Here is a 23377-nt window from a genome sequence, read left to right as displayed (position 1 = left end):
GGAGTGAGGCTGCTGGAGTCTCGGTGCATCGGCCCCAAATGAGTGCGGAGTGAGGCTGCTAGAGGCTCAGTGCACCGTCCCCAGAATGAGTGCGGAATGAGGCTGCCGGAGTTTTGGTGCATCAGCCCCAGAATGAGTGCGGAGTGAGGCTGTCGGAGTCTCAATGCACCGGCCCCAGAATCTGCGCGGAATGAGTGCGGCGTGAGGCTGCCAGAGGCTCAGTGCACCGGCCCCAGAATGAGTGCGGAGTGAGGCTGCCGGAGTCTTGGTGCACCGGCCCTAGAATGAGTGCGGAGTGAGGCTGTCGGAGTCTCAGTGCACTGGCCCCAGAATGAGTGTGGAGTGAGGCTGCTGGAGTCTCGGTGCACCGGCCCCAGAATGAGTGCGGAGTGAGGCTGCCAGAGGCTCAGTGCACCGGCCCCAGAATGAGTGCGGAGTGAGGCTGCCGGAGTCTTGGTGCACCGGCCCTAGAATGAGTGCGGAGTGAGGCTGTCGGAGTCTCAGTGCACTGGCCCCAGAATGAGTGTGGAGTGAGGCTGCTGGAGTCTCGGTGCACCGGCCCCAGAATGAGTGCGGAGTGAGGCTGCTGGAGGCTCAGTGCACCGGACCCAGAATGAGTGCGGAGTGAGGCTGCTGGAGTCTCGGTGCATCGGCCCCAGAATGAGTGCGGAGTGAGGCTGCTGGAGGCTCAGTGCACCGGCCCCAGAATGAGTGCGGAGTGAGGCTGCCGGAGTCTTGGTGCATCGGCCCCAGAATGAGTGCGGAGTGAGGCTGCCGGAGGCTCAGTGCACCGGACCCAGAATGAGTGCGGGGTGAGGCTGCAGGAGTCTCGGTGCACCGGACCCAGAATGAGTGCGGGGTGAGGCTGCAGGAGTCTCGGTGCACCGGACCCAGAATGAGTGCGGAGTGAGGCTGCAGGGGTCTCGGTGCACCGGACCCAGAATGAGTGCGGAGTGAGGCTGCAGGAGCCTCGGTGCACCGGCCCCAGAATGAGTGCGGAGTGAGGCTGCAGGAGTCTCGGTGCATCGGCCCCAGAATGAGTGCGGAGTGAGGCTGCAGGAGTCTCGATTCACTGGCCCCAGAATGAGTGCGGAGTGAGGCTGTCGGAGTCTCAGTGCACCGGCCCCAGAATCTGCGCGGAATGAGTGCGGAGTGAGGCTGCCAGAGTCTCAGTGCACCGGCCCCAGAATGAGTGCGGAGTGAGGCTACAGGTGTCTCAGCGGCAGACCTCCGGACCCATCCTGGGATTAAATTAAGTTCTAAATGTCTATTACGGACTTTTTCTTTTTGAACACATTCGTTCATTTATATATAATCGCTGTTCCTTCACTGTCACTGGGGCAACATCCTGGCATTCCCTCCCTAACAGCACAGTGGGTGTCCATCTGCTGAAGGAGCAGCGCTCCAAAAGCTTGTGATTTTAAATAAACCTGTTGGACTTTAACCTGGTATTGTGAGATTTCTAGCTGTAGAAGGTTAGTTATTGGTTAGAGCTAGAAAAGATTTCAACAAATTCTGATCTCTTGCCTTTCTGCAACTATTAGCACCTTCTCCTGCCATTGACACTTCCTCTGTCCCGTCACCTTTGTTGCAATCTTTCCGAGTTCCCAGTCATCACTGACCTTCTTACTCTGTTCCAGCTACTGCATTCCCTTTCTTTTAGCTCTGATGAAGAATCATATGTTTAGGTACCAAAAGGGTACCACATCTCTACAAGAGGAACTCTGCACCGTTTAGACCTCCTCCTACCAAGTCTAATCTGCACATGTGTTTACCACTCCTGGCTCACGAAAATCAGACATAACTGTAAGCAACTGCCTCCATGAAACACAACGTGCAAATCCTGACTCGGGCATATTTCCGCCACTGCACAAGTGGTAGCTGCTGTGTTCGGGGACAGGATTTTCAGGATTGACCACTTCTGTAATTTTTGCAATGATGGACTGAGGTTCAGGCCATACAATCAGAAAGCAACTGCTTCACACTGTGGTCAGACTGCAGCTTCAGCAGGGAATAGTGCGTTTAAAGCTAAGGGAAGAGCGTTTGCTGCACAGTATAGTTTAACACAGTCAGGAACAAAGATAATACCTCGGTCGATGTCATGGTGACCAGTGACATGGTACAGCTGAACACCCTTCCTCTGGATCTGAAGCCAAACTGGAGAAATGAAGGTGAACTTCCCACCAAATATCATTGTAATTTCATAACCATGGTTGTTCCACTGCAGAATCAAAACAAAATGGATAGTATGAGAATGCGAAACATGACACCAGGGTGCTGAATGACAGCTGAAAGAGTTTCTTGTCATCTATAGTGTACCAGCAGTAAGATTTCCACCCACTCAACTGCTAACATTCAGTAACCTATAGATTGAAATTCCAATTGTTAATTTCCTGAAGCATTTAAAATCAGCCTGTAAAACAACTATGAAGCATGTGGGGCAATAGTTCCCCACAAGAAAATTCAGCAAATGGTCAATCCAATAAAATGCTGCAATATAAGCAGCAACCTATTGCAAGGGTCCTCCTGTTAATCTCCGTCTGTCCCTTGTTTTCCCTGTTAATTTCTGTTATTTCAATTTTTGTACACGGCCAAAAAGTCACCGATATCTATAAGGTGAACTTCACCTTTAATGTAAAAAATGAACTCCAGCAGGATGTGCTGTTTGGTCTGACATCTTGATGGACTTGGCTGTCGGCCACTAGACTATTTTGAATTGCCGGGCCTTATCACTGGGTCATGCTGACTGGGCAAGGTTTTCTCTGGAATGTTCTAATGCAAGACTGTGTTTGCTTTTAGTTTCGTTTTAATCATTTTTGCTTTTAGTTTTGTTTTGATCCGACGCTGGAGAGTCACAGCCCAGATGTTTTGCTTTTAGTTTAGTTTTGATCCAAAGCTGGAGGGTCACAGCCTTGATCTCTGTCCCTTACCCGATGGTATCTGTCTGAAGATCCAAAGTAAAGACCATTCTCTCTCTACAGTCAGATTGAATTGCAAAGAAGTTCAATCTAGCCATCAGCTGCAGGCAGGGTCAGTTGTTTGAAAATCCCTTTTCAACTCTCGTGTCTGTTCTTAGCTCAGAAAGGCTGTTGGTCATTCTGGTGGAGTTGGAAACAAATAAGAATTACACAGGCCTGAGGCTGTGAGGGAATCATACAGCAGGGAGTTCTGACTGAATGCTCATGCCAGAAGATCCTGCCAGAAGATCTTCTTTAGCAATCCAAACGGTGGTTTCAATCACTCCAGCACTTGGGAGGACAGCCTGCTGCAACAACTTCAACATCTGAAGCCAGGACATTCATCTTCCATTTCATATTAGTCCTCTTATTATTTTTACCTCCCCCTCCCTCCTTGTGTATGTGTCTGTCTTGTGTGTGTTTGGCTAGAAGGTGGGACGGTAAAAGGGCGGGGGGGGGGGGGGAAGTAGTAGATTAGCTGACTGTTCTTCTATGTCTGTGGGGCTGAAACCGACCACGCATTAGCCCAGGGTGTCGTAACACTATATAGGTCCACATTTCAAAGTTTTCAGATGATACAAAACTAGGAATGCTCCTTAGTAGATTTCTCTGCTCCCTATTTATAACTGAACATTTTCATCCATGTATTATCTTAGGGAATCTCACTGCTCCGTCTCCATGGCCTTGACATCTGTTTTAAAATGTGCTACCCAGAATTAACCACAACATTCCAGGTGGGGTCTAACCGGTATTTGATAAAGATTCAGCTTTTGTACTCGCTGCTTTTATTGAGAAAGCCCATATTCTTTTTTAAAAGGATTCTCAACTTGTCTTCAGATGTGTGTACTTTACGCCCTCAAATCTCTCTGTTTAAAATTCTACCATTCAGCCCATATTGCCTCTCCTTGTTCTATCTACCAAAATGTACTACTTCACACTTCTCTGCATTACATTCACCTCTCGTGTGTCTGCCCATTTCATTGGGTTGTCTATGCCTTCTTACAGACTATGTTTATTACATCTGAGAGTTTCATTTCATCTGCAAGGTTTTAAATTAAGTATTTACCCAAATCCAGGTTATGAATAACTGACAGAAAGGGCAATGGTTCCAGCACAGACCTTGGGGGAAAACAGTGTTAATCCCTCTGAAAAACAACTACTCTCTGATGTCCATCTCTGAGCAAATTTTCTAACTATGCAGTCACTGCCTCTTTAATTCCACAAGCTTTAATTTCACTAACAAGTCAATGATGTGATACTTTGTCAAACAGCATTTGACAGACACAAAGAACTGATTTAGTATCTCAAACAGCACAATGGTTAGCACTGTTGATGGACACGTCAGGGTCCCAGGTTGGATTCCCGGCTTGGGTCAGTGTCTATGCGGAATCTACATGTCTACCCTGTGTCTGCGTGTGTTTCCTCCACGTGCTCCGGCTTCCTCCCACAAGTCCCGAAAGACGTGCTGTTAGGTGAATTGGACATTCTGAATTCTCCCTCAGTGTACCCAAATAGGTGCCGGAATGTGGCGACTAGGGGCTTTTCACAGTAATTCCATTGCAGTGTTAATGTGAGCCTACTTGTGACAATAAAGATAATTTTTCTTTAGAAAACAATTTATTGAGGCATTTGTAATTTCAATATCTCAACATATTAACATTATAAACAACAGAGCGGTTCAACACACGCAAAAACTCCACAGTAACATCCCCAATTTGCCCCCGCCCTAACTTCTAGCTACCCATACATTAAATTCCCCACCCCAATTTTCCACTGCCATGCCTCCCTCCCCTCCCCCCCCCTTCTGCTTACGGTCAGTTTTCCTTAAAGAAGGCGACGAACGGCTGCCACCTTCGAGCAAACCCCTGTATTGAACCCCTTAAGGTGAACTTAATCTTTTCTAGCCTGAGAAACCCGGCCATGTCACTGACTCAAACCCTCGTCTTTGGAGGCTCCGTGTCCCTCCATGCCAGCAAAATCCGTCTCCGGGCCACCAGGGAGGCAACGGCCAAAACATCGGCCTTTCTCCCTCCCGGACTCCCGGGTCTTCCGATACTCCAAATATAGCCACCTCTGGACTCGGAGTCACCCTCCCTTCCAGGACCTCTGACATGACATCTGCGAATCCCTGCCAAAATCCCCTCAGCTTCAGACACGCCCAAAACATATGTACATGATTCGCCGGACTTCACCCGCACCTCCCTGTTCTCCACCTCCTCAAAAAACCTACTCATCCGGGCCACAGTCAGATGAGCCCGGTGGACCACCTTGAGCTGGATCAGGCCAAGCCTGGCACACGATGATGATGCATTTACTCTTTTCAGGGCCTTCTCCCATAGCCCAACTTCTAACTCCCTTCCCATTTCCCCGATTGGGATCCCTTCCCACTCCATCAATACATATATATATTTATATATGTATATTTCCTTATATATTTCCAAGACCCCCCCCTTCCCAATCCGTTTTAGACAACACCTTATCCTGTAGCCCCCTCAGGGGGAGGCAAGGGAAGCCAGGATCCTGCCTCCGGACAAAGTCCCGTACCTGCAGGTACCAAATCCATTCCCACTCGGCAACTCAAACTCCTCCTCTAATGCCTCCAGGCTCAGAAACCCCTCCTCAACGAAGAGATCCCCAAATCTCTCAATCCCTGCCCACTGCCACCTCCTAAAGCCCCCATCCAGCCTTCCTGGAGCGAACCGGTGATTGTCACAGTTCAGTGACCACATCGACGCCCCCTCCAGTCTAATGTGTTGCCTCCATTGTCCCCTACTCTGAGGGCTGCCACTACCACTGGGCTTGTGGAGTACCAAGCTGGCGAGAACGGCAGAGGAGCCGTTAACAGAGCCTCCAGACTCGTGCCCTTACAAGATGCCGCCTCCACTCGCTCCCACACCGACCCCTCCCCCACTACCCACTCCCTAACCATTGAAATATTAGCCGCTCAATAGTAGTTAATAAAGATCCCCCATTCCAGAAGGACCTTCTTAACCCTCGGGGCTTTCCCAGCCAATATAAAACCCAAGATCATCGCGTTCATCTTCCCGAAAAATGCCTTAGGGATGAAAATTGGGAGACACTGAAACCCAAACAACAATCTCAGGAGGACTGTCATCTTCACAGTCTGTACCCTCCCGCCAATGACAGCGGGAGCACGTCCCACCTGCGAAAGTCCCCTTTCATTTGCTCGATCGCCCTACCCAAATGTAACTTATGGAGCTGACCTCAGTCCCTTGCCACCTGAATCCCCAGGTACCTAAAACTCCTTCCCACCACTTTAAATGGCATCTCCCTCAGTCTCCTCTCCTGCCTCCTTGTCTGGATCGCGATGACCTCGCTCTTGCTCATGTTTAATTTGTAACCTGAGAACCGACCAAATTCCTCCAATATCCCCATAATTCTTGCAATTCCCCCCAGCGGGTCTGTTATGTAAAGAATCTGGGGATGTAGTTATGGGGAACGCGGAAATGGGTTAAGTCGATAAATTGCATCCGGCTTTACTGCAGAGGATACATACAACAAGCACCCCAGAAATAGTAAGAATATGGGAGAGGAATTAATCACCATTGTAGCCAGTTAAAATGGCTAACTCCCGATTTAGAATGGCTAACTCCAGATTTAAAATGGCGAACGGCAAAGGCTGATGGGAAAGTCAGCCAACAGGACACAAACGAGCAGCTGCAGGTTGAGTGTGTATTTACCTCTGGAAAGGCCAGACAAGATCGATACCGGCAACCATCAGCATAACAAAACACCAGCCATCTGCATATTAATGAGCAATCCCCGGGAACAATGAGCAACATTTAGACACATAAAGCAAAACCAGACTCTTTGGCGCCAGCAGAAGCCTACACAAAGGGAGGTGAACGACTACCTCAGGACCGCCCATCGATCAGGGAACCGCTCCAGCATTGGAGAAAATCGAACCAAGCGATTGGGACAAAGTCCAATCACTTGGAACCAAGTACAGGGTCCGCCCCGAAAGGTGGGAAGCCCCTGGGGACTATAAGAATTAAGCCCAAGTTCAAATCGTCCCTCTGCTTTTCTGCTTGACCGGGTCACTCAGCAACGCGAACCAACCCTTGACAGTGACCGGTCCAGCCATCGCTGATATCTAGCAAGTCTTACTTCAACGCTCGCTACGAGATAGGCGCTCCTAGCTACCAATCTGTACCAACTTCGAATCCCGCAGGCTCAGAACCCGAACGAAAGGCCATTCATTTCCCTGACCTGGTGGGCCAGTTCCAAGTTAAGTATTGGCCTGTTAGTTGTAGAAGTAGCTTAGACGTAGAATTTATACATGAGTAGTGATTGCTGTGTATAATAAATGTGCTTTGATTTAAATCTTATTAAGCGGTGTATTGGATTATTGATCATTACTCGGACTTGAACCACGTGGCGGTATCAGAAAGATAACCTGGCGACTCAAGAGCAAAGCTGATAAAACAGAGCAATTAAACTAAGGCAAAAGTTAGCAACACCATCACTAGAGAATTAGTCCCCTGGACCGGATGGCTAGCACCCCAGGATCTTAAAGAAGGTAGCTACAAGGCGGCACATAGCATAGTGGGCCCCACCCCTTTCACTGTTCTTGCTGGGTTTTGCTACCTCACCTTGCTCCCACGCTCTGGGTCCTCACTCGCTTTCCTATTTCCATCTTGTCCTGGCTCTTTCTCCCTGGCTACTAGCTATTTATTTATTTATTTGTTGGCCACATACAGGTCTTGCAACAGTCGGGTGAATGGCTCCCATGTTTTGTGGAAGCTCTCTTCCGACCCTCGGATGGCAAATTTGATTTTCTCCATTTGGAGACATTCCGATAGGTCGGACAGCCAGTCTGCAGCTTTAGGTGGTGCCGCTAATCGCCAACCGAGCAGGATTCTACAGCGGGCGGCCAGGGAGGCAAAGGCAAGGGCATCCGTCCTCCTCCCCATATAGAGATCTGGCTGGTCTGATACCCTGAAGACCGCCACTTTCGGGCATGGCTCCACCCTCAACCCCACCACTTTGGGCCTTGCCTCAAAGAAGGCTGTCCAGTACCCAGCAAGTCTGGGGCAAGACCAGAACATGTGGGCATGGTTACCGGGCCTCCTTGGCATATTTCCCAGCTATCCTCCACCTCCGGGAAGAACCTGTTCATTCGGGTTCTGGTAAAGTGGGCTCTCTGTACCACTTTTAGCTGCGTTAGGTTGAGCCTCGCGCACGTGGAGGTAGAGTTGACCTTGTGCAGTGCTTCGCTCCAGAGTCCCCACCCTATATCAAACCCCAAGTCTTCCTCCCATTTCCCCCTTGTCTTGTCCAGTTCGGTGTCGGCTCTCTCTATCAGTCGTTCGTACATGTCACTACAGTTCCCTCTGCCTAGGATGTCTGCATCCAATAGCTCTTCTAATAGTGTCTGTCGTGGTGGTCACGGGTATGTCGTTGTCTGCTTCCATAGGACGTTTTAAGCTGCAGGTAGCTGAGTTCATTGCCTTTAGCTAGTCGGAATCTCTGCGTCAGTACTTCCAGTGTTGTGACCCTGACTGTCAATGTTCCCCTGTCCTGTCGCCACCATTTGAAGGTGGCGTCGGTGAGTGCTGGTGTGAATCTGTGGTTATTGCAGATGGGGGCTTTGTCGGACATTTCGGTCAGTCCGAATTGCTGCCGTAGTTGGTTCCACGTCTGGAGGGTGGCTATCACCACTGGGCTGCTGGAGTGTTTCTTGGGCGGGGATGGGAGTGCCGCCATGGCGAGGGCCCGGGGGGGGAGGGGGTCCTCGTGCAGGAGGCCTCCTCTGCATGCACCCACTCCACCTCTGGCTCCTTTATCCATCCCATCACTCTTTCCACCGTTGCTGCGCGGTGGTAGAATTTTGGTTTGGGAGGGCTTTTGTTTTCTGTCGGACCATCATTGTGATCCTAGCATTTCCCCCCCCCCCCCCATACAAACGCCATGATTAATTTGACCAGTGCGTTGAAAAGGCCTTGGGGATATAGATCGGGAAGGATCTTAGTAGGAAGAGGTATCTGGGCAGTACGTTCATTTTGATCGCCTGTACGCTCCCTGCCAGGGAGAGTGGGAGTGTGTTCCACCTCTGCAGGTCCTTTTTGACTTCCGCTGGTCAGGTTCCATTTGTGGATCCCATCCAGTCATGAGCGATTTGGATCCCCTGGTAGTGGAATTTGTGTTGGGCTTGTTTAAAAGCCAGTCCCAACAGTGCTGCCCCTCCCCCTTGTGGGTTCACCGGGAAGATCTCACTTTTGCTCATGTTGAGTTTGTAGCCCTAGAAGGCACCAAACTCTTTCAGGAGTGCGATGATTCCGTCCATGCTGCTTTATGGGTTTGAGATGTAGGAGCGAGTCAGCCGTGTAGAGCGAGACTCTATGCACTCGGTCTCCTCTTTGGATCCCCCTCCAGTTCTTTGCTGTTCTGAGAGCGATCGCTAATGGTTCGATCGCTAGGGCGAACAGCAATGGCGACGGCGGGCATTCCTGCCTGGTGCCCCTGTGCAGCTGGAAGTACTGGGAGCCGGTGTTGTTTGTCCGTACGCTCGTCATGGGAGCATTGTACAGGAACTTTACCCATGAGGTGAATCCTTTTCCGAGCCTGAACCGCTCCAGTGCCTCTGTAAGGTACTTCCACTCGACTCTGTCGAAGGCCTTTTCTGCTTCCAGGGAGGCGGTCATCTCAGGTGCTCTGTCCCCAGAAGGGGTCATGATAACGTTCAGCAGGCGCCTGATGTTCAACGTTAGCTGTCTACCTTTGACAAAGCCCGTTTGATCCTCTGCGACCACGTCTGGTACGCAGTCTTCTAGCCTTTGGCTAGGATCTTGGCCAATATTTTGGCGTCTACATTCAGTAGCGAGATGGGTCTGTCTGAACCATTTTCAGTCGGGTCTTTGTCTTTCTTAGGTATTAGCAAGATTTGAGGCTTGTGCTAGCGTAGGTAGCAGTGTGCCCCTCACCAGTGAGTCTATGAACATCTCCTGTAGGTGCGGGGCCAGTGCTGTCGCGAATGTTCTGTAGAAGTCCGCTGGGAACCATTCTGGCCCCAGCGCCTTCCCCGCCTGCATGGACTTTATACTCTCCATGATCTCTCCCAGTTCGAGTGGTGCTCCCAGGCCCTGTTTTCTGTCCACCCCCACGATTGGCATGTCCAGTCCATCGAGGAACTCTTTTATCCCCGAGTCCGCTGGTGGGGGCTCTGAGGTGTACAGACACCGGTAAAAGTCTTCAAAGGTCTTGTTAACCTTATCTGGGTCCGTTTCTAGCGTGCCTCTGTTGTCCCTAATTTGCGCAATCTCTCTGGTGGCTGCCTGCTTTCTCAGCTGGTGCGCCAAAAGGCGGCTGGCTTTGTCCCCGTGTTCGTATAGGGTCCCCCATGCCTGGTGGAGTTGGTGCACTGCTTTCCTCATGGAGTTGGGGCCTCGGGAGTATTTACGGTCTACCCCTAGTATGGAGTCGACCAGCTGCTGCCTAGCCACTCTCCTCTCTGTCTCTTGGCGCTTTAAAGGCGATAATTTCCCTCTAATCACGGCCTTTAGCGCCTCCCAGAACGTGGAGGGTGAGACCGCCCCGTTTTGGTTGTTTGTCGTGTACTCTGCTGATGCACGATCAATAACTCCAGAAGCGAGATTGGAGACAATTGAAGGCTTTAATATGCTAGATGTTTCCCCCAGCAGCGCAGGTACAGAAAAAAGCTGCTGGGGCGGCACGGGCTCTTATACCCCGCCTTGCAGGGCGGAGCTATCATGCAAGCTTATCCAATGGGAACAAGCACATTCTTCACCAATGGTATTCCGGCATTACCAGGTACCGTAATCCTTCTAACACAGACTACCACATTCACCCCGTTAAAAAGAGAGTCCAACGGGGTGGTGGCTTCGTATTACAACGTGGTAAAGTGGTAGAAGTTACAGTTATGAAGGTACCGTAATACCTCCGTACAGCGTTTTGCCTTATTACATCTTAACTATTTACAACAGTAATGTACATTTCAAAATGAAGCAATTAGTCGATCGGGGGTCGTCCTCTGCGATCGTACGTCGTAGCTTTGGTGGTGATGCCGGTGGAGGTTCGGGCATCTGTGACTCCGGGAGCGTGGTTTCGGCTTCTGTGGCAGCTTCATCACCCCTAGACGGGGCAGGTGGAAGGACCGACTGACCTGGGAAGGGGGCGGCTGTGGGGTGCGTCGGTGGGCGGGAGGGTCTAGACGGGGCCGGTGGAAGAACCGATCCACCTGGGAAGGGGCGGCTGTGGGGTGCGCCGGTGGGAAGGAGGGTGGGACCGGTGGCGGAAGTGTGTGTGGGGATCCAGTGGACGGCACGTAGGCGTACTGAGGGTTAGCGTGGAGGAGATGGACCCTCGCGATCAATGGGTCCGATTTGTGCACTCGCACGTGTTTTCGGAGCAGGATGGGTCCGGGAGCTGCCAGCCAGGTCGGGAGCGAGGTCCCAGAGGAGGACTTCCTGGGGAAGACGAGGAGACGTTCGTGAGGTGTTTGGTTAGTCGTGGTACAGAGCAGTGACCGGATGGAATGGAGGGCATCCAGGAGGACCTCCTGCCAGCGGGGGACTGGGAGATTCCTGGACCGCAGGGCCAGTAGGACGGTCTTCCAGACCGTTCCGTTCTCCCTCTCTACCTGTCTGTTTCCCCAGGGGTTGTAACTGGTCGTCCTGCTCGAGGCAATGCCCTTGCTGAGCAGGAATTGACGCAGTTCATCGCTCATGAAGGAGGACCCCCTATCACTGTGTATGTAGGCGGGGAAACCGAACAGCGTAAAGATACTATGGAGGGCTTTTATGACGGTGGTTGCGGTCATGTTGGGGCAGGGGATGGCGAATGGGAACCGGGAGTACTCGTCAATCACGTTCAGGAAGTACGTGTTGCGGTCGGTGGAGGGGAGGGGGCCTTTGAAATCCATACTGAGGCGTTCAAAGGGACGGGAAGCCTTTCTCAGGTGCGCTTTCTCTGGCCTGTAGAAGTGTGGCTTGCACTCCGCGCAGATTTGGCAATTCCTGGTGGCTGTCCTGACCTCCTCGATGGAGTAGGGCAGGTTGCGGGTTTTGATGAAGTGGAAAAATCGGGTGGCAATGGTCCTCGTGGAGGGCTCGGAAGCGGTCCACTTGTGCGTTGGCACATGTGCCGTGGGATAGGGCATCAGGAGGATACTTTAGCTTCCCGGGACGATACAAGATCTCATAGTTGTAGGTGGAAAGTTTGATCCTCCACCGTAAGATCTTGTTGTTTTTTTAAATCTTGTCCCGCTGTGCATTATCGAACATGAAAGCAACCGACCGTTGGTCAGTGAGGAGTGTGAATCTCCTGCCAGCCAGGTAATGCCTCCAATGTCACACAGCTTCTACTATGGCCTGGGACTCCATTTCGACTGAGGAATGGCGGATTTCGAAGGAGTGGAGGGTGCGTGAGAAGAAGGCCACGGGTCTGCCCGCTTGGTTGAGGGTGGCCGCCAGAGCTACGTCGGAAGCATCGCTCTCGACCTGGAAGGGGAGGGACTCGTCGATGGCGTGCATCGTGGCCGTTGCAATGTCTGCTTTGATGCGGCTGAAGGCCTGGCGAGCCTCTATCGACAGGGGAAAAACGGTGGATTGGATCAGTGGACGGGCCTTGTCCGCACAGTTGGGGACCCACTGGGCATAGTAGGAAAAAAAACCTAGGCAGCGCTTCAGGGCCTTGGAGCAGTGCGGGAGGGGGAGCTCCATAAGGGGGCGCATGCGTTCAGGGTCGGGGCCTATAACTCCATTACGCACTACATAGCCAAGGATTTTGCGGTCTGGAGGAATTTTCGGAGGTTGGTGTCGTGATCCTGCTGGTAGTGGCCGCAGATGGTGACATTATCGAGGTACGGGAATGTGGCCTGTAAACCGTACCGGTCAACCATTCGGTCCATCTCTCGTTGGAAGACCAAGACCCCATTAGTGACACAGAAGGGAACCCTTAAGAAGTGGTAGAGCCGCCCATCTGCTTCGAAAGCAGTGTATCTGCGGTCACTAGTGCGGATGGAGAGATGGTGGTAGGCAGACTTAAGATCCACCGAGGAAAAGACCTTGTATTGCGCGATCCTCTTGACCAGGTCGGATATGCGGGGGAGAGGGTACGCGTCAAGCTGCGTAAACCTGTTGATGGTCTGACTGTAGTCGATGACCATCCTATGCTTCTCCCCGGTCTTTACAACCACTACTTGAGCTCTCCAGGGGCTGTTGCTAGCCTCAATGACACCTTCCCTCAGTAACCGTTGGACCTCTGACCTAATAAAGATCCGGTCCTGGGCACTGTACTGTCTGCTCCTGGTGGCAACTGGTTTGCAATCCGGGGTGAGGTTCGCAAACAGTGAAGGCGGATCGACCTTGAGGGTCGCGAGGCTGCAGACAGTGACGGGGGTTATAGGGCCGCCGAATTTGAAAGTTAGACTTGAGGTTGCACTGAAAGTCCAACCCTAGGAATGTGGCCGCGCAGAGGCGGAGAAGGACGTAGAGCGGTAGTTTTTGAACTCCCTTCCCTGGACCTTGAGGTTAGCTACACAAAACCCCTTGGTCTCTACTGAGTGAGATCCGGAGGCCAGGGAGATTTTTTGATTAACGGGGTGGATGGGGAGAGAACAGCGTCTTATCGTGTCGGGGTGTATGAAGCTCTCCGTGCTCCCGGAGTCGATTAGGCAGGACGTTTCATGCCCATTGATAAGCACCGTCGTCGTAGCAGTCGAGAGTGTTCGGTGCCGAGACTGGTCCAGGGTCACCGAGGCTAATCGCGGCAGCAGTTGGACGTTCTCTTCGGGCGGTGTGTGGTCAGCCGAGCTGGGGTCCTGGGAGTCCATCCAGGATGGCGGCGCCCCCTGGTCGCACATGACTTGGGGTGCACAAAATGGCAGCGCCCATCCATCGCACATGGCGTCTGCGGGACAAGATGGCGGCGCCGGAGTCCACACGTGGCCCTGGAGGAGGAAGATGGCAGCGCCCGCTGGCCGCACGGGGTCCGTGGAGAGGGTTGTGGTGGCAGTCCGTATTCGTCTCCGGAGACCGCAGCGACCGCCCGTGCCTGGCATACCGCCACAAAGTGGCCATTTTGCCGTATCCCTTGCAGATGGATGAACGGGCCGGATAGAGCTTTTGGGGATGTTTGGCTTGCCCTCAAAAATAGCAGCGGGGCACCCCGGGGTTGCCAGGCCGTCTCGCAGCACAAGCTTGTGGGGGGATGGGAGATGCCTCGGGGTCGGCCGCGGGTGGGTTCCACGTTGCCCAGGGGGCTGCCGCGCGGTCGGGGCCATAAGCACGGGCGTTTCGGGAGGCCACATCCAGGGAGCCGGCAAGGGCCCGTGCCTCCTTGAGGCCTAGTGAATTTGGGAGGACAGCATACCTGCAACAAAAGCGTCCCGGATCAAAAGTTGTGTGTGGTCGTTCGCCGAAACCTGCGGGCAGCTGCAGTTTCTCCCCAACACGAGGAGCGCACAGTAGAATTCTTCCAGTGATTCCCCAGGGATTTGTCGCCTCGTCGCGAGCAGATGTCGGGCGTAGACCTGGTTTACAGGGCGAATATAATGTCCTTTCAGCAGCTCCATTGCGGCATCTAAATCGTCCGCATCCTCGATGAGGGTGTAGATTTCTGGGCTCACCCTGGAGTGCAGAACTTGTAGTTTCTGTTCTCCCGTGGGTGTGTTTTCGGCCATCCCGAGATATCCGTTGAAGCACGCTAGCCAGTGCTTGAAGGTTGCCGCTGAGTTTGCCGCGTGGGGGCGGAGTTGCAGACACTCCGGCTTGATTCGGAGCTCCATTCTTTAAAAACTAGCGTATTAAATTGATACACGATCAATAACTCCAGAAGATTGGAGACAATTGAAGGCTTTAATATGCTAGATGTTTCCCCCAGCAGCGCAGGTACTGAAGAAAGCTGCTGGGGCGGCACGGGCTCTTATACCCCGCCTTGCAGGGCGGAGCTAACATACAGGCTTAACCAATGGGAACAAGTACATTCTCCACCAATGGTATGCCGGCATTACCAGATACTGTAATCCTTCGAACACAGGCTACCACAGCTGCTATGGCCTGTGATACTCTCTCGCCTGAAGGCCTTGTCGGCCAGTAGGGCAGTGTCCAATCTCCTTGTGGGGCATTGGGTACTGCCCGTCTCCAACCTCACATCCATATAATGTGGAGCGTGGTCGGAGATTACGATTGCAGAGTACTCCGCCTTGACCAGCCCTGGAAGCACCGACTTTCTGACCACAAAGAAGTCAATCCTCGAGTATACGTTGTGGACTGGGAGAAGGAGAACTCTTCTCCCCTGGGTGGGCGAACCTCCATGGGTCCACCGCCCCCATCTGCCTCACGAAGCGATCGAGTTCCTTCGCCATGTTCGAGGTCTTCCCCGTTCTAGGGTTCGACCTGTCTGTCCTTGGGTCATGTACACAGTTAAAGTCGCCCCCGCCCCCCATGATCAGTCAGTGCGATGCTATGTCAGGGATTTCCACCATGGACTTTTAATGAATTTTGCGTCTCCCACCCCCCTGCCAGGTGCTGTCCCCCCCGTTGGGGGGCCGCCGCAGCCTCTATCTGCTACATGCTCCCAGCGCTAGCTCTCACGCTAGTGTGGTGACCCTCCTCCCGGGAGTTACTGTCTCCCCGTCCTCCCACCCACTCTCTGTGGCTTCTGTCTGTTCTTCCCCCCTCTTGCCCTACGCTTGTCCTCCGCCTTCCTTCTACCCTCATCTGCACATACAGGGCCACCCTCTTCCACCTGCGATGGTCATTCGGGTGGTGGTTCATAGTTCGTCAGTCGGGTTGTGTTGAGGGGGGGGGGGGAAGAGAAGGAGAGAGGTTCTTTTCTCTCCCCCTGCCCTCCCTCCCTCTTGTTGGTTTGCTACCACGCTGCCGTTCTTTGCCTGGTCACTCCCCTGCCTCTCCTGTTATCGCTGTCCAACCTGTAGTCTGCGTGCGATGATGCATTTTTGACAGGTTTTGTCCAGCAGCCAATTGGTTCTCCATGACAACCCTTGATGTTGATTGTGATTGATGGACCCCTTTAGAATCTTCTAGAAAGATAAGTTGGCTCTCAGATTTGTGTTTAGTTTTTGGTACAGAGCTGGAGAAGGCTTCAAGTTCTCTCACCCTGAAGGGGGCGGATCTCTCAAAAGTCCCAGTTGGAAGATCGGTTTTCTCCTCAGCTGAGCTGGTCGGCATGCTCTGTGAGACTATTTCTCCAAAGTTAGTTTTGGTTGGATCAAGAAGCTGGAGAGTAGAAACCCTGATCTCTCTGCTCTGATGGGTCTCTAGCTCACCACTCAGCCAAAATTTGATTTTCTCCAACCTGAGAAACTCTTACAAGTTTCCCACCATGCTGCAATCCCCGGGTGAGTAGCCAACCTCCGATTCAAAAGTATCCATCACCGGGCAATCAGAGAGGCGAAGGCCACAACATCAGCCCCTTCCCCTCCAGCACCTCCGACACCCCAAAGATCACCACCATAGGATCCAGCTTCATCTCAGACCCTACAATCCTTGATAGGTTCTCAAACACAGATGTCAAATACAGAGTAGCCTCCCAAAAGTTCTACAACTGCACACGCCCCCAGAAAAATATGAGAATGGTTTGTCGACCCCCTCTCACACCTCACGCATCCGTCCACTACCTCCTGGAAAAATCCACTCACCCGGGCCCATGTCATGTGGACCCTATGCATTACCTTAAACTGGAAAAGACTCATCCTTGCACAGGAGAAGGTTGAGTTCACTCAGCACATTACTTCACTCCAAAGTCCCCAACCTATCTTCCTCCTCCACTTCCGCTTGATCCTTTTCACTAAGGTTGTATCCTTCTCTCCCAATTACTCATATACGTCCCCAATCCTACAAACTCCCTCCCCCTTCATCTCCAAAACATTTTCTCCAAAAGCGTATATTCCAGTACCTGACCTGAGGGAATGAGGGCAGCTCCTTGCGTGCAAAATCCCACACCTGCCAGTATCTGAACTCACTCTTCTGTGGTAGCTCGAACTTCTCCCACAGTTCCTCTAGCCCAGCAAACTTGCCCTCCACAAACATGTCCCCGACCCACGCTAACCTTCCCTCCCACGATCCCCCGTACATCCCATCCATTCTCCCGGCACAAACCTATGATTCCCAAACAGTGGAGTCATCACCGCCATGTGCCCCAGTTTAATGTGCCTCCGCAGCTGGTTCCAAATTTTTATGGACGACTCCACCACATGTACTTCCCTTGGGTCAAACGGCAGCGGGGCCATTACAAGGGCCCTCAGACTCTTCCCCTCCCACGATTCCACCCTTAACCTGACCCAATTCACCCCCATGCGGCCTCGCCCTCCGAAAAAAGACCTTGGAGAGGAAAATCGGGAGGAACTGAAAAACAAACAGGAATCTTGGAAGTATGTTCATCTTCATTATATTTGCCCTCGCCACGGGTGTCAAATACAGAGTAGCCCACCGTCAAAGGTGCCCCTTAACCTCCACAACCCATCAGTTTCCACCTGTGCATCGTGGCCCACTCATGCATGACCTGGATCCCCAAATAATGGAACCTCTCTCTTGCCACCTTGAACGGCAGAGCCCCCAGATTCGCCCCCACCGTGAAACATTTACCGGGAACACCTCAATTTTCTCAACATTCAATTGATAGCCCGAGAAGGCACCATATGTCTCCAGTAAGCCCATGACTCAGCCCATACTTTCTTTTAAAAAAAAATTTTGAGTACCCAATTCTTTTTTTCCCCCCAATCAAGAGTCAACCCACCTACCCTGAAAATTGTTTTGGATTGTAGGGGCGAGACCCAAGCAGACAAGGGGAGACTGTGCAAACTCCACCCGGACACTGGGGTCAGGGTAGAGCCCGGGTCCTTGGTGCCATGAGGCAGTAGTGCTAACCACGGTGCTACCATGTTGCCCTGCCCATACTTTCTGATGGGTTCGTCACAGACAGCGACTCCCAGTGCTCCCTGGCCCCCGTCTCAATCGCCCGCCACTCAGCCGAGGCCCAGAGTGCCATCGGCAAGGGCTAAATCGGCAACATGAACAGCAGTGAGGACAACCCCTAACCCTAACCCTTGTCTCGTACGCCTGTGCAACCCAGAATACCTCGTATTTCTTCATTAGTTCGCACACTTACCATGGGGGTCGCATGTAACAGCCGTACCCATGCCACGAACCTCAGCCCAACCACACAACTCCCAGTGCCAACCTCTTAATATTACTGGAAAGCTGCCTCCTCTTCACAAACCCCAATTGATCTTCCAAGACCACCTCCGGTACACACCCCTCTAAACCTTTCGCCAATACCTTTGCCAGGACTTTCACATCAGTGTTTAGCAGCGAGATGGGCCTAGGGGATCCATACTCCAGCAGATCTTTCCCCTTTTTTGGAATAAGCAAAATCGATGTCTGCGCCAGCAGTTCCTCCTGCTCCACCACTTCATTGACCATATCCAGGACATGGGGGGCCAGCTTCGTCGCGAACTGCTTAGAAAGGTCCGCCGGGAAGCTGTCCCGCCCTGGCACCTCGTCTGACTGCATCATGCCAATGCACTCCATCACCTCCTTTTGCCCTAATGGTTCCTCAGCGCCTGCCTGGTCCCTTTCTCCAACACTGGAAAGTCCAGCCCATCTAGAAACTGACCCATATCAGTCTTCTTCTCCGCCTCCGCCAACCCCTCCCCTCCCCCAAGGCCCGGCACTATACAGCCCCTCATAGAAGGCCTTGAATACCTCATTTATCCTCTCTGGATCCGACACCACATCCCCCGTCCTCACCTGCAGGATTTCCTTCAAAGCTGCCCGTCACCGCAGCTGGTGGGTCAACATACAGCTCGCCTGCCTCCCATACTCATACTGCATCCCCTGCGCCCGCCGCAGCTGACTCACCACCCTTCCTGCATCCACCGATCCAACTGCCCCTGCAGCCTCTTTCTTTCCGCCAGCAACTTCTTTGTGGGAGCGGCAGAGTACCACTTATCCACCTCAACTATTGTGTCCAACAATCACCGCTTCGCCTCCCTCCCCTTCCTATCCTTATGGGCCTTGAATTAGATAATTTCCCGCCAGGCCACCGCTTTCAAAGCTTCCAGAACATGTCTGCCGATACCTCCCCATTCTAACCTCCACACCGGCCCCTGTGCTTGACCCAAACAAAGTCTCACATCTAGAAAGTGCAGAGCATTCCAAAATCCCTTTTCCGCATATTTTGCTCCTTCCACCCCCATGAGCACCACCCAGCTCACCACTAAAAAGTAAATCCTGGAATATACCCTACACACCTGCGAGAAGGAGTACTCCCTCTCTCCCGAGTGCCCAAACCTCCATGGATCCACCATCCCCATTCTCACCATAAACCCTCGCAGCTCTTGCGCCATTCTCGGTCTCCCATCGACTTGGGGCACGACCTATCCAACCTCGGCTCCAGTACACACCCCACTAACTTATCACAATCCTCCCCCAACCCCCGGGTCCCACACCTTCCTAGCTCGCCTAAACCCCGTTTTCTTATTCAGGAGTATAACAACCCCCCCTCGACTTCGAGTCGAACCCCAAGTGGAACACCTGTGCCACCCACCCCTTCCTCAGCCTCATCTGATCATTCACCTGGAGATGTACCTCCTGCAGGAAAATCACCTCTAAACTTTTCAAGTGTATGAACACCAGGGACCGCTTAACTGGCCCATTTAGCCCCTTGACATTCCATGTCACACTTCTCATCGGAGATTTCCATAAGACCATAAGACATAGAAGTAGAATTAGGCCACACAGCCCATCGAGTCTGCTCCGCCATTCAATCATGGCTGATATTTTTCTCATCCCCATTCTCCTGCCTTCTCCCCATAGCCCCTGATCCCCTTATTAATCAAGAATCTATCTATCTATCTCTTGTCTTAAAGACACTCAGTGAATTGGCCTCTGATGTGTTGGGTGCTCTGGATCCGTGGAACACATACAGGCCACCAACACTTAAAATAGTGCAACACTATTTTATTAAGTTGAACATACTTTCACTGTGGGTTAACACGATGTTAGATTAAACTAAAGACCTATGCCTGTCCGAACCAGCACATGATGAGGATCTGTGCTGTAAGCTGTACGCTTTGTCCTTGTAGGAGGCTGTCCCCCGAATGAGCGGGAACTCTGATGCCCCCTGTCTTTATAGTGTGTGCGCTCTCACTGGTGATTGGCTGTGGTGTTGTGTGTGTTGATTGGTCCCACTGTGTGTCCATCAGTGTGTGTCTGCACCATGATATACTGGTGTATATTATGACATCCCCCCTTTTATAAAAGAATGTATGTGTGTGGCAATAAATAATGTATGGTGAGAATGTTCCTAACTACGTGTGGGGTGCGAAGATATATTTACAGGACTACGTACATGAGAACTAAGCTATTTACATGGGAAGGTGCCTGGTGCAGAGAAGCAGTATGCAACAAGAATAACGAGATCAACACTATATACAAACCAGGGAAACGATCAAACAAAGCAACAAAACAATTCAGAGAGTCCATAAATTCGAAAGGTTCATAAATCGAGTCTCTGAGGTGGGCGACGAATTCTGGTTGACCGCCTCAAGGGTGGGTCGAGAGCCGCCGGTTCAGGAGCGGGTTGGACTGCATCAGAGTCAGGGGGATGCAGTGTGACAGGGAGCTCTGCATAGTCCGTGGCAGGGTCAGCAGGAGGGCGAGGTGACAGTGGAGGATCACGTGGCGAGCGTGGAACGAGACGAAGGGCGCATCGATTGCGGCGCAGAATAGAGCCATCCAGTAGGCGAACCAGGAACGAGCGGGGGGCCACCTGCCGAAAGACAACAGCGGTTGCAGACCAGCCCCCATCCGGAAGATGGATGCGGACGTTGTCATCTGGAGCGAGAGCCGGGAGATCAGCTGCACGGGAGTCATGAGCCGCCTTGTGCTGTGCACGAGACATCTGCATCCGGCGAAGGACGGGAACATGGTCGAGGTCTGGGACATGGATGGACGGCACCATCGTCCTCAGGGTACGACCCATGAGTAACTGGGCTGGCGACAGGACAGCGGGGCGGAGCGATAGGCCAGCAAGACAAGGTAGAAATCGGACCCAGCATCGGCAGCCTTGCATAAGAGCCGTTTGATTATATGTACTCCCTTCTCCGCTTTGCCGTTGGACTAGGGGTACAGGGGACTGGATGTCAAATGTGCAAAATTGTACCGCCTGGCAAAGTTGGACCATTACTGGCTGGCGAAGCAGGGGCCATTGTCCGACATAATCGTGAGCGGGATGCTGTGTTGAACAAAGGTTTCTTTACATGCACGAATGACTGCAGACGAGGTGATATTGTGCAACCGAATCACCTCCGGGTAATTCGAAAAGTAGTCCATGATCAGGACATAGTCTCTACCCAGCGCGTGGAACAGGTCGATGCCCACCTTGGTCCATGGTGACGTGACCAACTCATGGGGCTGCAGGGTCTCACGTGGTTGGGCCGGCTGGAAGCGCTGACAAGTGGGGCACTTGAGCACTGTGTTGGCTATGTCTTCATTAATGCCGGGCCAGTACACTGCCTCTCGGGCCCGTCGGCGGCACTTTTCCACGCCAAGGTGGCCCTCGTGTAGTTGTTTCACGACAAGTTGCCACATGCTATGCGGGATGACAATGCAGTCCAGTTTTAGAAGAACCCGGTCTACTACCGCCAGATCATCTCTAACATTGTAGAACTGAGGGCATTGGCCCTTGAGCCACCCGTCGGTTAGGTGGCGCATGACACACTGTAGCAAGGGTCAGCCGCCGTCTCGAGGCAAATTTGGACGAGGCGTTCATCCGTGGAAGGTAGATTGGAGGCTGCGAATGCCACATGGGCGTCAACCTGGCAGACAAATCCCGCTGGGTCACATGGAGTGTTGACTGCCCTGGAGAGAGCGTCCGCAATGATGAGGTCTTTGCCTGGGGTGTATACCTGCTGGAAGTCATATCGCCAGAGCTTGAGAAGAATACGCTGGAGGTGAGGCGTCATGTCGTTCAAGTCTTTCTGTATTATATTGACCGGCGGGCGATGATCGGTCTCGATGGTGAATTGAGGAAGTTCATAGACATAATCGTGAAACTTAACCACACCGGTCAGAAGGCCCAGGCACTCCTTTTCTATCTGCGCGTAGCGCTGCTCCGTGGGGGGTCATCACACGTGACGCATATGCAACGGGGGCCCATGATGAGGCCTCATCACGTTGAAGGAGCACTGCCCCAATGCCGGATTGACTGGCATCGGTCGAAATTTTGGTCTCCTTTGCTGGATCAAAGAAAGCTAAGACTGGGGCCATGGTCAGTTTTGTTTTGAGTTCTCTCCATTCGCGCTCGTGGGCAGGGAGCCATTGGAAGTCTGTCGTCTTCCTGACCAGGTTTCTAAGAGCCGTGGTATGAGAGGCGAGGTTAGGGATAAACTTCCCTAAAAAATTGACCATGCCCAGAAACCGGAGGACCGCCTTCTTGTCCTCTGGTGTTTTCATAGCTGTGATGGCAGCTACCTTGTCCGGCTGCACACCCAATTGGGAGATGTGGTCCCCGAGGAACTTGAGTTCCGTCTGACCAAAAGAGCATTTGGCCCTGTTGAGGCAGAGGCCATGCTCATGCATACGACTGAATACGAGCTGGAGGCGACTAACATGCTCCTGCGGGGTGGTGGACCAAATGATAATGTAATCGACATGGACGCGAACACCTACAATGCCTTCCATCATTTGTTCCATAATCCTATGGAACACTTCTGATGCAGATATGATCCCGAACGGCATCCTGTTATAACAATGTCTGCCAAAGGCAGTATTAAATGTGCACAGTTTCCTGCTGGATTTATCGAGCTGGATTTGTCAGAATCCTTTTGAGGCGTTGAGTTTGGTGAAGAGCTTGGCGTGAGCCATCTCACATGTGAGCTCTTCGCGCTTGGGAATTGGATAACGCTCCCTCATGATATTGCGATTTAGATCCTTGGGATCAATGCAAATTCTCAATTCGGTAGAAGGCTTTTTTACACATACCATGGAACTGACCCAGTCGGTCGGTTCCGTGACTTTTGAAATCACTCCTTGGTTCTGGAGGTCCTGCAGCTGCTGCTTGAGGTGGTCCTTAAGGGGTGCTGGAACCCTGCGAGATGCGTGCACCACAGGCGTGGCATTGGGTTTTAATAAAATCTTGTAGGTGTACGGGAGAGTGCCCATGCCCTCGAAGATATCGTGGTACTGGTTGATAATGGCGTCAAGCTGCGCCCTGAAGTCAGTGTCCTGAAAGGCAGACACGTCAGCAGGAGAGAGAGAGTGAACTCTCTGAACTAGGTTCAACAGCTTGCATGCCTGCGCGCCAAGCAGGGAGGCTTTCGAGGAGCCCACTATTTCAAAGGGAAGGATGGCTTTGCATGACCTGTGCGTCACTTCAAGTTGACACGAGCCGCTGGCAGCAATGGCATTGCCATT

The 23377-nt window shown here is 52.3% G+C and overlaps 1 protein-coding gene across 1 annotated transcript in view; it reads right to left on the bottom strand.

The window, feature by feature from the left end:
- chid1 (chitinase domain containing 1) overlaps nt 1-23377 on the bottom strand; it is a 234762-nt gene that overhangs the window by 195688 nt on the left and 15697 nt on the right. The window contains exon 3 of the mRNA XM_072518783.1: nt 2089-2221. Within this exon, the coding sequence (XP_072374884.1) occupies nt 2089-2221 (133 nt within the window). The remainder of the gene's footprint in view (nt 1-2088; nt 2222-23377) is intronic.

Source organism: Scyliorhinus torazame, chromosome 10 (assembly GCF_047496885.1).
Source record: "Scyliorhinus torazame isolate Kashiwa2021f chromosome 10, sScyTor2.1, whole genome shotgun sequence".
Classification (NCBI taxonomy): Eukaryota; Metazoa; Chordata; class Chondrichthyes; order Carcharhiniformes; family Scyliorhinidae; genus Scyliorhinus; species Scyliorhinus torazame.
The sequence above is the reverse complement of the archived record's forward strand: the minus strand, read 5'-3'. Positions and strand labels throughout refer to the sequence as shown.